The following is a 13,755-nucleotide window of genomic DNA, read 5'->3' on the forward strand; positions in this document are numbered from 1 at the left end:
GACATCTCTAGTGTTATCGCAAGCAACCTCTCTCTTCAGACGCTTCCTCTTCCTTTGACAGTGTCTCTCTCAATATTTCTTTCTCTTTTGACCAACTATTCAAGCCGAAAAGATGAAAAGCTTCATTGAGAAGATAAAGCTCTTCATTTGGGAAGATAATCATCTTCCCAAAAGAAGATGAGTCGTCTTCTTCTGGGAAGAGCTTCCTTTTCTCAACAAAGTTTTTTATCTTTTCGGCTTGAATAGTCAGTCAAAAGAGGGAGAAATACTGAGAGAGATACTACTGGAGAAAGAGAAAGCATCAAAAAAGAGATATTGTCAACAATGACGTTGAAGATACTATCAAGAATTGAAAACTAAATTCTAAGGGAAAATGTTGTTTTTTAAAACTTGATCTAGAGAGAAAATTATTAATTTTTAAGATTTAAGAAAAAAATAAAATTTTAAAGAATTAAAGTTTTGTTAATTTTAATAATTTATAAATAATAAATAAGTTTTCCAAAATTACATAATGAAAATTTGAAAAAAAAAAAAAAGGCATAATTTGAGCGGCAGTAAGTCCTTTGGCCATTCTTTAATGCTACCTATTGTTTTGTAGGTGAGTGCAAAAAATAATTTATTCATAAAAAATTTCATAAGGTTAAAGAGCATGATTGGGTTCATGGGCCTAACGGCGCCTACACGTTATTTATAGACAGAAAGTCTTTCCGTCGCACACCAGCTCCCCAACAATTTCCTTACGTGTCACTATCTGATTGGTTATTATCACGTGGCGTCAGTTCTAATTGGAGCAAACAAGTCGATGGCAGTATTACGCAGCTCTATAAAAACAAAGTAACACCACCGGAACTCAGAGCATTCGAGATTGAGATTTAGATCCACCAAATCACAGGGAAGGAGAGATGGCGGTCTCTCTACGTTTAGCCTTTTTAGTGTTCGTAGCTTTTGTTTCCTTTCAGTTGATTTCCGCTTCTGATGATGCAAAGGTAACTTATAACTCATCTGTATATATGTTTTATGATTTCCTTATTTAATAATTTATTTATGATATACGGTTCTACTGATGAAATTTGCAGATCCTCTACGAGTCCTTTAATGAGCCATTTGAAGGGCGTTGGATCGTATCTGACAAATCAGACTACCAAGGTGAGCAGTTTTAGTATTTGGATCTGAAATGATAGTGTTAATGGAAGCTTTTGTTTTTTTGGTTACTAGTTATTACTTGTGAATTTAATTAGATGTAGAGTTGTGCTTAAAGTTAGATGGGCATGAGCTAATTTTAGAGCTTGTTTATTTTTCAGGTTAATATGATAATTTTATAGATAAAAAGTGAGAGCTTTTAAGGGGATTCAATTCATTAATGATTTTGTAGTAAATGAGGGTTATTATTGTTATTGCGATTCCTTGTTGGGAGTTGATAAGTTACGGGTTCGTGATTAGGGATAGTATATAATAATACATAAATCTATACAACGCCACGTCAGGGTTTGAGTGTGCGTGGTTTTTTGGTTAACGATCTTATGAAAAGATGATTAACAGGGAGGCGTCTATTTGATGGAAATTTTAGAATTAGTGTCAATGAATTAGAATGTTTGTTGTCGTACCTAATTTTTGTGAGTTGCATAGTTGTTGTGCGTCGTTGAATTTATAATCATTTGGAATAAGATCATGAGTTTCTTCCGCCAAATGGGTTTGCTGCATTACTGTAATTTAACCCAAAAATAGTATGGCTCAAATCTTAAACAATAATTGTTTGATTTGTAAGTAGATGGTTTTATGGAGTTGGATGTTCATCATGTTGTGCTGTATTTATATATATAATATATATCTTTTCTCATTTTAGGTGTATGGAAACACTCAAAGAGTGAAGGTCATGATGAATATGGCCTTCTTGTGAGTGAGCCAGCAAGGAAGTATGCAATTGTGAAGGAGCTTGATGAGCCCTTGTCTCTCAAGGATGGAACTGTTGTCCTCCAGTATGAGGTTCGCCTTCAGAATGGGCTTGAATGTGGCGGTGCATACCTGAAATACCTGCGACCCCAGGAGGCTGGTTGGAATCCTAAAGAGTTTGACAATGAATCTCCTTATACTATTATGTTTGGACCAGATAAATGTGGTGCCACTAACAAGGTTCACTTTATCTTTAAGCATAAGAATCCCAAGAGTGGACAGTATGTTGAACACCATCTCAAGTTCCCACCATCTGTCCCATCAGACAAACTTACTCATGTGTTCACTGCCATCCTGAAACCCAATAATGAGTTGCAAATTTTGATCGATGGAGAGGAGAAGAAGAAAGCAAATTTCCTGTCATCTGAAGATTTTGAGCCCCCACTTATTCCCGCAAAGACAATTCCTGATCCTGATGACAGGAAGCCTGAGGATTGGGATGAGAGAGCTAAAATCCCAGATGCCAGTGCAGTTAAGCCAGATGATTGGGATGAAAATGCACCAATGGAAATCGAAGATGAAGATGCTGTGAAACCAGAAGGATGGCTAGATGATGAGCCTGAGGAGATTGATGATCCAGAGGCAACAAAACCGGAAGATTGGGATGATGAGGAGGATGGTGAATGGGAGGCCCCAAAGATTGATAACCCTAAGTGTGAGACAGCCCCTGGATGTGGTGAATGGAAGAGGCCAATGAAGAAGAATCCTGCTTACAAGGGTAAATGGCATGCCCCACTTATTGACAACCCCGATTTCAAGGGTATTTGGAAGCCACAAGAGATTCCAAATCCTGACTACTTTGAGCTTTCTAAACCTGACTTTGAGCCTATTGCTGCTACTGGCATTGAGATTTGGACCATGCAAGATGGTATTTTATTTGGCAATATTCTCATAGCAAAGGATGAGAAGGTTGCAGAGTCTTACCGGGAGAGCACGTGGAAGCCAAAGTATAATGCTGAGAAAGAGAAACAGAAGGCTGAGGAAGCAGCTGCTGGTTCACATGATCTTGCAGGCTTTCAGGTAACGGATTGGGAAACTTTATTTTTTATCTTTTTGGATAAGATTTTCGGCGGCACCGTTTGAGTCATTTTCTTTTTCTCTTTTGCAGAAGAAGGTATTTGATCTGCTGTACAAGATTGCAAACATTCCTTTCTTGGATGCATATAAACATAAGATTCTTGTAAGTTGACAGGCCATTTTGTTTATCATTGTGCCAACTCATTGATAGTGACAGGATTTTGACCAGAAATTCAACTTTTCTGGATAGGGTGTCATTGAAAAGGGAGAGGAACAACCAAACCTCACCATTGGTATTCTTGCTTCGGTTGTGGTGGTTTTCATCACAGTTCTATTGAAGATTATTTTCGGTGGGAAGAAGGTAAGTTTAGGAATCTCCTTTTTATTGTTAGTTCTTGGAAGTCATGTTTAATTAATACTTGTGTTTAACTGTAACGCTTGTTCACGCAGGCAAGAGTGGAGCCTACACCCCAACCCACAGCAGCTGCTGAGAGTTCCAACCAAGAAGAAAGCAGTAGTGGTAAAAAGGAAGAAGAAAGTGACAAGGAAGAGACTGGTGCTCCAGTTCGCAAGAGGCATACCCGTCGTGAAAATTAAATAGATGCAGGTGTTTGTTTACTAGAATCACTCTTGATAGTTTTATCAGGTGGCTGGACAATGGGTTTTTTGCAATATCATTTTAGCTCAGCTTCGAAAACACTAAAATGTACGAAGATTGAAGAGTGTAAATTGGATGGTTCATCCTGAGAGGGTTGATTTTGTCCCAATGGGGGATTTCATGTTATTTTAGTTTTAAAGATATCAAAACGTCTTTGGTTTAATATCATTCATTTTGTTCTGATACGATCATTTATATATGATAATGTTATTTGGCCCAAACGTTTTTAATTGTCGAAGGTTTTCTGTTAGAGCGAGTGTTTGTTACAATCTTTGTTTATATGCTCCTTTTGAGAGTTGTGATTGGTAATGACGTAGTTGGACTTTAAGAGTGCGACCTGCCTGAAGCCACAATTAGGAACAAATCTTCTTAACCAATTTCTCAATAATTAAGGTATTGATTACTCAGGTCTAGAGGACTACTGACAGTGGCTCCAAGAGAAGAATCATAGAGTAAATTACATTTTCTCACCAGGATTGGTTTAAGAGCACCTTTCCGTCTTTATGCTTTAAATAAATACCTTTTTATCTAAAATTAAACTTCAAAAAAAAAAAAAAAGGATATAATAATAATTTTACTATCTTTTGAAAAATTTTAAAAATATTTTGTTGTAAATCTCACTTGTACGTTTAAGACGTGATACTTGGATTCTTTGAAAGGTTTGAAATCTTGTATTTTCGATCATTGTAATGCATTGAAAACTTTAGTCATCAAGGACGTCTTTGACCACTATCCTGCTCTCATTGCCATCATAGCTTGGCTCCCACAACTTTCTCTCCTGGCACATTTGGGTTATCTATGATGAATCCAAAAATGAGCCGAAGTCCTAACTGAGATCCGATGACGAAAGATGTGAGAGTGAAAAGAAATTGGATGTTTGAATGTAATCTGGAAAATCCCCTGTAAAAAAAGATGTTAAAAGTAAAATTAAATTAAAGCAATTGCGCCCATTGCAGAACCGAATTGGTATGGCTCATTTTATTTTTATAAATAATAACAATTAATAATAGGCCAAGGATTATTTCCTACCCAAGTTTAAGTGTGATCCTAAAGTCACATTCACAAGGTTTGAAGTCTCACTTATTGATCAATTGGGTTGAAATCTAAAATTATCATTTTATAAATAATATTAAAAAAATATAAAATTTATTACATTTCTCTTAAGTTTTAAAAACTAACATTTTACCTCTCCTAAAGTTTTTTAACTTTGAAAAGTCACATTTTTCTCCCTAAAACCTAAAAAGTTTTTTCTTCCCGTCTGACTATTTTCTCCAACGATCTAAAAATGACGACAATGAAGAGATCTAGTTTCTGGATCTCTTCATCTCCAACAAAGAGATTCCAAAAGAAATCAAAAATCTCTTTCCTCATATCTTTATTTGGATCTCTTTGTCACATCCTTTCTAGATTTATTTACGTATATCAACCAACTATTTAAAGTAGAGAGGGGAGGTCGTGGACGTCGAAGATGATAACGAGAGAGGTGAAAAAAATTTAAAGAGAAAATATAACTTTTCAAAATTAAAAACTTTAATATGAGTAAAATTATTAATTTTTAAAATTTAAGAAAGAAATAATAATGATTTTTATATTTTTTAATATTATTAATAAAATAATAATTTTGTCTCTACTCTAAAAAAAAATTTTAATGATAATTATGTCATAGGTGAGATTTTAAATTTTTTAAATCTCATATATATAACTTTGAAAACGCACCTAAACCTGAATGGGAAATAGTCATTGGCCTTTATAATACTCCCATCCACCTATCTACAGCGAAAATGGCTCACAGTTTGCCTTCGTCAAACAAGCTAAGTTTCACTTTCGAGTACTCTAGCAAGTTTGCCATACGGCCAGAGAATGTTCACACCAAAAAAAAACCCCAGATTAAACAGCGTTTCTGTAAGATGGACCCCATTATAACCGAATCAGTTCATCGTTTTGAACCAACGTCGTCAGTGCTGGGTTAAGAAGATTCAGCTCAAAACAAAAATTGTTAATAAAATCCTTCCCAAAGGAAGACTGGACTAACTCGGTGCAGTTCACCTTATTATCTCATGCTTAAAAAAAATTGTACCCTCAATTACAAAGAAATATTCGAAATTAAAAAAGATAATAATAAGAGAGTTAAGACAAAACTTAAGCAAGTAACTCCGCAACGTTTCACTGTTCCTACCTATAACTTACTTCATTTTAGGCCTATACCTCAATGAGGCCACTAGTTGATCTTTATCTGTTCTAGTTATAATCACCGTCGACCACCAGCCTTTCTAGCTGGAGGTGCCAAGTCTTCGTCATCTGACTGGACATCGCCATATTGCCACATCCCCAGCCTTCCAGTCTTGGCTTCTTCCTGGAACTTCTCCAGATTTTCGAGAGCAGCCTGCCTATCCCTGGCCTCCCATCTCTTCCTTCTTTCTACCCGAGCAAGTCCTTCCTGTAAATATATCAGATAATTCAGAAAATTGAACACACATCAGTCACAAAATAGAGAAAATAAGCACCAAAGTCAAGAGCACTCTAGATAATACAGACATCAAATATGACGACATAAACAAAGGGCTAATGTTCAAACCTGTAGCATAAGAGCATTTATGCTTATCTCAGCATCCACAGCAACAAGAGTTACAACAAGAGTCGTCCCAGTTCCCTGTCCCTTGATTTTTCCTCCAGAAGTATCCTTCTCCTCTACTTTAGCTCTAAATTCCTTTGAACTGCTTAATGTTTGCTCACTCAAAAATTCTGCAGCTTCAGAGCCATACTCATCCTCCAAGCCAGGAACCTTAATGTAAGCAAGGCTGCATAGCTCAGCCAGACCAGGTGCTGCAGATACTGAAGGATCAATACGCCTTAGGCTACTGTATGGAACAACTTCTTGATTTCCGTAATCGATGTAGAACACTTCAAACTTATCATTTAAAGATTCAACATTTCCCCGAGGTGCATCGACAATCTAAACATATGAAATCAGACTGATGTAAGCCAGAGAAACAACAAGACCAGGACTTTTGAGTTTGAATTTTACTTGAAAACCAAGAATCAAAACATATCTCACTAAATATAAGCTTTCGGTTTATAAATTTCTATAATAACCACTAATCATCTATCAAAAAACAGAAAGTAAAATTAGCTGAAAATTATAATGAATGTAACATAATTAACATAGGAGGCTCTACTAACCATAGCCCGATTCCAGGAATTATCTGCACTAAATTGAGCAAGGACAATGTCACCCTTCTTAGGATTGAAAGAACCAATAACAGGAGCTTCTTGAAGATTCAATGAAGCAAGTTGTTGCTGAATTGATGCAACTTTTTGATCCCCAACTTGCTGGACATAAAATTTACCACCACCCAGAACTTCTGTGACTACTACCTGAAAATAAAGGTAAGGGAAACAGGTCATTCACTACACAAGACTCATAACGAGGAAGATAAATGATGCAATAGTATCTCTAGCACCTTCAGTACTTCTCTCTGTATACTTTCAACAGCAGAACTGCTGGTCGAGGCTACTTCCTCCCCTTCAATATAATTCTCCCAAATCTGTAACATTATTTCAATTAGAAGTCATCAACACAACACTACTGTAGTAATGCACATACATATTCTGATTCTTACTTTCAGTTTCTGAGATTTTGCAGATCGCTCCGCCTGTTCAAGAAGATGAGCTTCTGGAATCCTATCACTGCCAAAAGAAGTTTGCAGCTTTGCCAGGCCAGCTTCAAGAAGTGTCACTGCCATATTGGTTCTGGACTCCCACAAGGATCCCAAGAAAGTTCCAGTTCTATCAACTGTTTCCACTTCAATCTGGGTAAAAATATGCATATAGAGTTAATCAAGTACGAAAAACAACCAAAGTGGCTCTGCCAGGTTTAAAGGCGTGCAGTACCTCCACATCTCTCTGTAAAATCTTGCGTCTCATAAGAGCAATTGCTTCTTCAGAATAGGACTCACCACGACCAGGGCAACGGACACCAGAAAATGAAAAGGCAATGCTGCATGTTTCCTTGGGAATCAACAACTTAAATCGATGGCCACTAAGGACATATTCAACAATGGCAGGAATTCTCCTGCTCCGCTGGAGGAATGGCAAGAAATCTCTAGCTTTCTTGACTGATGCCTGTAAGTGACAATTAAAAATGGAATACACAATAAGAGACAAAGTTAGATAATGCAGTGACAACAAATATTATGGTAAGTTTCTAACCGTGGTCAAGTCTGTTATGTGCATGACTGGGGGATCCTTGGAAGAGTATACCCCTTTCTTCCCAGCACTAGCACGTGACTCAGCAGCAAGAAGAGCATCATAATAATTTGATCTTTCCTCAAAATCTCGATGCTTGATTATGTTGCCAAAGCCACGTGATACCACAAGCTCTGCTACATTGATACCAGTTGGCTGGCCAGCAGAATTGGATGGAACCATTGAAGATGTATCATCACCCTCTCCCTTAACAGAAGATTGGAGGAAGACTGATCCAAAATCCATTATTCTTGAATCTGAAGTTGTAGTTCCATCTGCCATGGGGACCTTCCTGGAATATTCCATTTGAACATTCACCTGCAAAAACGTTTAATAGAAACATAAACTAAAATTGCCACAATAATTCAAATGATGTTCAATAAATAATGTTGCATACTTGTTTGCCAATGAGTCGTGTTCTTAAAAACTCTCTTGCTTCCTTGGCATAGGGGGCTGGCTTTTCATCTTTACGTGGATTGCCAATTTTTGGACACCTAATACTTGAAAGATTGACTCGTCGCTCAGCCAATGGACTACCATATGAGACAGAATCATCAGCCACAATGATGCAGTCCCCACTGACAACCTCCACAACCTGGGAAAAAAAATTAATTGAATCAGAATCCCATAAACATAAAGCAAGGAATCTTATGTAACCATAACTTAGAAGCAGGTACTACCTTTCCAGTGAAATTCTGGTCATGAATTGCTTTTGAATTTGTTGCTGGTGGTACATAGTTTGTCCAGATGCTCAACCGGCTTTTCTTGGCTTGAAGCTCTGCATTCTTTAGTCTTCGCTTAGCGTCTTCCTCCATCAAATTCGCACTCCATTCAACATATTTAGCTAAGCCCTAAGTTAAGAGTGAAAGTCTATTATAATAGCCAAATGCACTAGAGATGATAACAAGCACGATAAAATACAATGACATAAAAAAGAAAAAGTTTCATTGGCATTTCATAGTATTAGTAGGGATAAGCAAAATTTATTGAACTTCTAAACTGCATCATCATGGAACAGAATTTTAATTTAAACCCATAGCTTAATGATTCAGCATAATGTAAAAAAAGGTACATCAATGACCAGTACACACACATAAAATATAGCTTTGGCAGAAATTGCAGCACATGCAAGCCTTATCTCCACTTCCACCTCTTATTGTGCAACTAGCACAACATTATGAACAAAAATCAAACATATACACAAGTCCTATCATACTAAGTATCAAAACAAAATATTTGCAGTGTCCCAGACACACTCACATACAAATTTGCATTTTAAAAGTGCCAGAACAATTTATCCAAGCCTCAAAGTGGAAAGATAATTCTATGTATAGATCACTGGTGAATTAATATGAAGCAACAATAGGCAAAAATTTCATCCACAAACTGATTTGTTCGATGTCATTTCAAATATTTTCTTGTGGACAAGGAACTGAAATATATAAAGACCACATCTGTCATCGTCCACAAGCCTCAATCATATCACACTAATTTTATGTAGTAATTAGTAATGTACAAGGAACTACAACAAAGAAGCAGATCCCAGCAACTAACATTAAATCATCACAATCCTCAATCCGTTATAAAATTATGGATATGTATAAAAGCAAGACAAAATCTATGGACATACATTTTCCACAAGTTCCAGTGCTAGGTCCTTAGCTGATTCTCCTTCAGGATAATACACTGAGCCAATCAAATTATTGAATTTGTCAACACCTTCCAGAACAATGCGAACCTACCAAATAATCCATTTTGAGTTAAGACCATCAAATGAATATGAGGATAGACTTCAGTCGTAATTAACTTACGTCTCTGTTCAAGACACGAAGCTCTGTAAAATGTTTGGCATCCACCATATATGGATCATCAGTAGTTGTTACTGCTGATGCTGCAAGTGCAAGTCTCTGAGCAGAATTCAGTGGACCTTGAGATACACTTGAAATATCTCCATTGATCTCATCAGTGGTGGTATCTACTTCACTAGCAGCTACAGGCTTCCGACCAACTGCTGGGGCCTTAATTCAAATAGGAGAAATGACATGAAGAACTCATATTAGAATAGTGAATAAGGCAAAAGAAAAAAAATTCACATAAACTCAAATACCAATCAAGCTGTAAAATATCAACCTGAATTCCAGCCACAAGTACTCGGACATATTGAAATTCTGGAAGGAGGTAAACCTGTAAAGTGCTGCCATTTTGAACATGTTCAACCATACATTCCATGGGTCTACCCTTATTTGCAGCTAACAGACCCATTGCATCAAAATTACCAGAATCACCAATGGCAGAGGGAGGTAATTTCCTTATGGAAGCCTCAGCAGCACCTGGAACCTACAACCAGGAGAAAAAAACCATTCAGCCATTAGACAGTCATTACAAGTACATGTTTTCATTGCCAAACATATCAATGTTGCAGGAACTTTAATAGACCTGTCACATACAAATGGTCCAATAACTGAAGACATCACACAGATGCAAGTCTAAGTTTGACAACACAGTTACAAAATTATACCAGTAACCTTATTTAAGGAAGGCACCTTTTTAATAAAAAAATTTCCTATATTGTAGGTTCACTGTTTGTCACAGAAAAGAAGGTGAGCAACCCAAAAAAAAAAAAAAAAAGAAGAAGAAGATATTTTATGGTTATGGCTTTATCAGTAAGAATTTCAGCTGTCAGAGAAAGAGAGGGATAGAAAACAGAAAATTTTAAATTTTAGCTGAAACTATGATAAGAAAGACTCTACAAAGGGTAATGAATGACATCCAATATATTTGCTTAAGGTTGTTGAAACCATAAAGGAAAAATAACTAATAAAGGACAAAGTCTTTACTTCATTGCCAAGGGTGAGAAAAGAGAAACCATTTCAAGACTTCATATTGTCTATGGCAAGTCAAAAGCATTTTGATCATGTACATGCTATACTTATATAAAAAATTATAATACATCAACTGATGTTTAATGTCAAAAAAAAATTGTGCTGTGTAATTATAGAAACTCACAGCCCAACACCTCACTTTTGAAACTTATATACTGCCAGGAGCATCAACAAAAAGTTATGGGAAAACATACTAGTCTATCAATCTGAGTAAGCACTTACAATACGTCTAACACTCAAGTCCAAAGAAATATAGCTATTCAGCAAATATGAGCCTTGACAATCTACAATGCCATCTTACCCTCTCCAGCAATATTATTGCCACTAGCATGAGAGAACTTAAACTAAACTAATAAATTCAGCCAGCCACAGACTTCATTCAAGTCAACTGTCCACAGTTTCTGCTTTCAAAACATAATAGATCCTAGATTTTAATAAAATATTCTAGTTTAGATCTCTCCCTTTCATACTATGTCCGTTTAAGTAAAAGCAAACTGAAAGAATCAAAATTTCTTACTTGCCTTCAGTTGCAAAATAGTGGCAGACTCACGATGTGAAAACTCCAGCTATCCAATAACCAATTTTTATTTTGTTCATCATTATACAGTCATAGTAGACTGTTTTAAAAGTAATAAAATAGCAGACCTTCAACTTTTTCCTTTGATTTATCCATATCCATCTGGATGGGTCATCTAAAACAAAACTAACTATGAAACTTCAACTTCAACAAATTGTGGTAAAACAAGCTAGATTGGTAGTAAGCAACAGCCTTGAAATAAGGGAAAGCGCACTGTGTTAATATATTGCCAAGCAAGCTCCAAACATGTCATTTGGAATTAACACACAAACTGATAACTCTGTTTAAAGTACCCTCGGTATAGATATTTATATACTCATTTAATCAGACAAGCACCTTAAAATTATGTGCTCTTACTAAGTTAAAAGTGCAAAATTTTCCACTGAATTGATTATGGACATGTTCTTGCAAGGAACAAGAGTAGTAGAGGTTCTCAATTCATAAATCTTTCAGTTATCCAAAGCTAATGGATCGTTGCCAAAGGTCAGATTATTATATCCAAGAAACAGAAAGCAGCATTTTAGATTTAACATAGAACAAAAAGGAAGTAGGAAGGAGGGAAAAAAGAGAACCTTGGTCCAGCGGCCAACACCTTGTTGCTTTGCTTGCTCTTCTAGACGTAGCAATTCAACAAGGAAAGGACTTGCTTCACCTTTCTGGGAACCCTGCTCCTTGACCTGTATATAACAGAGTTTGCTAATAAAGACCCTAGGGTAAAGCAAAAGTCAATACCTCCAAATCCAAAAAATAAATGTATATAACCTTTGCCCAGCCTTCAGCAACAACCAACATTGCCACATTTTTATCATCGAGGATAACAGTGCCAAACTCCCTGCCTATACTGGCTACAGTATAATCCACTCTAAAAGTGACCTCCTGCATATAGCAGCTATTGATTTAGCTTATTCCCAAAAAAAAAAAAAAATTAACCAACTAACAACCAAAACAGAACAAAAGTAGGAACCTTTCCTATGCAGAGCTTCCTCAAAAATTCTCTGCTGTCCCAAGCAAAAGGCTCATCTGTACCTCCTCTACGGGCCTACGAACAAGATACAGAAATCATAACAAAACAAGTCCAGTCAGTAATCTGCCAAACATTCATGCCATGAAAATTGTTGAAATTCAAATAATTCCTAATAAATACAAAAATTATAATTCAACCAGAATTTGTATTATCGTGTTACCATCATTCAAAACAAACTAAAAGATCATTATAATTTAAAAATGAACTGGTACATTTCTAGAATGACTCATAAACTTACAAATATCTAACCTCATGAAAATCTTTGGATTACAAAATACAGCTGATTCCTTCAGCAAATATGCAACATAAATGCATGAGCTAGATAGAGAGATTGTTGAATTACCAGTCGAGGAGCAATAATAGATGATAACGTGAGAGTTTTATCACGTGGGGGTCCAGCCTTGAGGGCAGACAAGGCCGTAACTACCAAACTGTCCCCAGATGTAACCGCTTTCACTTTTCCTCTGTACCATTGTCCCCCTGCCGCTGGCGCCGCCATCTCACACCTAAGATAACCATAAAATTTTTAAAAAAGAAATTGAAAACGTATTCAATTGACTACTTTATTAAGTCGTTTCATATACTCTGTAAAAACAGATGTTAATGAGTTAACAAAACTAAATTATTTTGACAAACAAATTCAACTCTAAACCACTACCATGCAATATAATATTAGATCCGCAACACTGAATCATCGAACTTCATAAAACTCTTACAATTAGCATTAAAATAAACAAATCAAGACATGCAAAAACAGAACATGCAACAATGTAACATCAACAACTAAAAATAAAAATAAAAACTTGGTCTAATTCTTCGATCAAGCAAAATCAATACCAAAACTCAAACTTAAAAAACAAAAACGCAGAACCTGAAAATTGAAATCAAATTAATTTCAAATTGCATGCAAATCCGTACTCGCGCATTCATACATCAATCATCACACACTAAATATGAACGAATAAAAACTTAAAAAAAAAAAAAAGAATTATCACCAAAATTCAATCGAACCTAGATCTGAATAAAACGAAAGGAAAATAATCTTTATTCACATTCCTTAATCTACCTGGATTAGGTAAAACGGCGCGTTACGGATCTAAAGGAGAAGAAAAAGAAGAGATGAATTAGTAACTAATAATTTAGAATAATTAAGAATAGAGGAGACGAGACAGATTTATAGGGAAACGGACGGCGGATCAGAGAGGGAACGGAGGACGAGACAATGAGCTAAACAGTGGCCTATAAATAAGAGAGATTGCAGCTGACATTGCAATTACCTTTACCATTTGAAGAAATTACGAAGAATGCCACCACGCGAATTCTAATTGGCCAATTGCCGTGTATGAAGTCCTACCATATCTACAACTACACACTAACTGAATTTCCCTTTTTTTTTTTTTTT

The 13,755-nt window shown here is 36.1% G+C and overlaps 2 protein-coding genes across 5 annotated transcripts; one reads left to right on the forward strand and one right to left on the reverse strand.

Moving 5' to 3' along the window:
- The first annotated feature begins 623 nt into the window (after positions 1–623).
- Positions 624–3,846, forward strand: LOC123223771 (calnexin homolog). The gene is made up of 6 exons (XM_044647132.1): positions 624–986; positions 1,077–1,146; positions 1,844–2,970; positions 3,059–3,130; positions 3,218–3,328; positions 3,418–3,846. The coding sequence occupies exons 1-6, from the start codon at positions 903–905 to the stop codon at positions 3,562–3,564; spliced, it is 1,611 nt and encodes a 536-aa protein (XP_044503067.1). The 5' UTR covers positions 624–902; the 3' UTR covers positions 3,565–3,846.
- Positions 3,847–5,600: 1,754 nt separating this feature from the next.
- Positions 5,601–13,755, reverse strand: LOC123224522 (ribonuclease TUDOR 1-like). 4 transcript variants are annotated; one of them, XM_044648219.1, is made up of 18 exons: positions 13,631–13,649; positions 13,420–13,449; positions 12,697–12,859; positions 12,294–12,368; positions 12,092–12,205; positions 11,902–12,006; positions 10,001–10,207; positions 9,682–9,888; positions 9,501–9,608; positions 8,551–8,721; positions 8,268–8,465; positions 7,835–8,188; positions 7,517–7,747; positions 7,246–7,434; positions 7,087–7,170; positions 6,806–7,000; positions 6,201–6,578; positions 5,601–6,062 (listed from the first exon to the last, which is right to left on the reverse strand). In XM_044648219.1, the coding sequence occupies exons 3-18, from the start codon at positions 12,850–12,852 to the stop codon at positions 5,874–5,876; spliced, it is 2,961 nt and encodes a 986-aa protein (XP_044504154.1). In that variant the 5' UTR covers positions 12,853–12,859; positions 13,420–13,449; positions 13,631–13,649; the 3' UTR covers positions 5,601–5,873. The 4 variants fall into 4 exon arrangements, with proteins under 4 accessions (XP_044504154.1, XP_044504153.1, XP_044504155.1 ...); XM_044648218.1 differs by lacking the exon at positions 13,631–13,649 and adding an exon at positions 13,544–13,560; XM_044648220.1 differs by lacking the exon at positions 13,420–13,449 and having other exon boundaries at positions 13,631–13,755.

Source organism: Mangifera indica, chromosome 8, assembly GCF_011075055.1.
Source record: "Mangifera indica cultivar Alphonso chromosome 8, CATAS_Mindica_2.1, whole genome shotgun sequence".
NCBI lineage: Eukaryota > Viridiplantae > Streptophyta > Magnoliopsida > Sapindales > Anacardiaceae > Mangifera > Mangifera indica.

What these genes read in the sequence shown, in the direction of transcription:
- LOC123224522 (XM_044648220.1), bottom strand. Translation starts at nt 12,852, where the DNA reads ATGGCGGCGCCAGCGGCAGGGGGACAATGGTACAGAGGAAAAGTGAAA. An exon ending in TTGCTGAAGGCTGGGCAAAG is followed by an intron (nt 12,007 to 12,091) that starts GTTATATACATT and finishes TGTTATATACAG; the next exon opens with GTCAAGGAGCAGGGTTCCCA. An exon ending in TTTTACAGAGAGATGTGGAG is followed by an intron (nt 7,435 to 7,516) that starts GTACTGCACGCC and finishes ATTTTTACCCAG; the next exon opens with ATTGAAGTGGAAACAGTTGA.
- LOC123223771 (XM_044647132.1), top strand. Translation starts at nt 903, where the DNA reads ATGGCGGTCTCTCTACGTTTAGCCTTTTTAGTGTTCGTAGCTTTTGTT. An exon ending in CATATAAACATAAGATTCTT is followed by an intron (nt 3,131 to 3,217) that starts GTAAGTTGACAG and finishes TTTTCTGGATAG; the next exon opens with GGTGTCATTGAAAAGGGAGA. An exon ending in TTATTTTCGGTGGGAAGAAG is followed by an intron (nt 3,329 to 3,417) that starts GTAAGTTTAGGA and finishes TTGTTCACGCAG; the next exon opens with GCAAGAGTGGAGCCTACACC.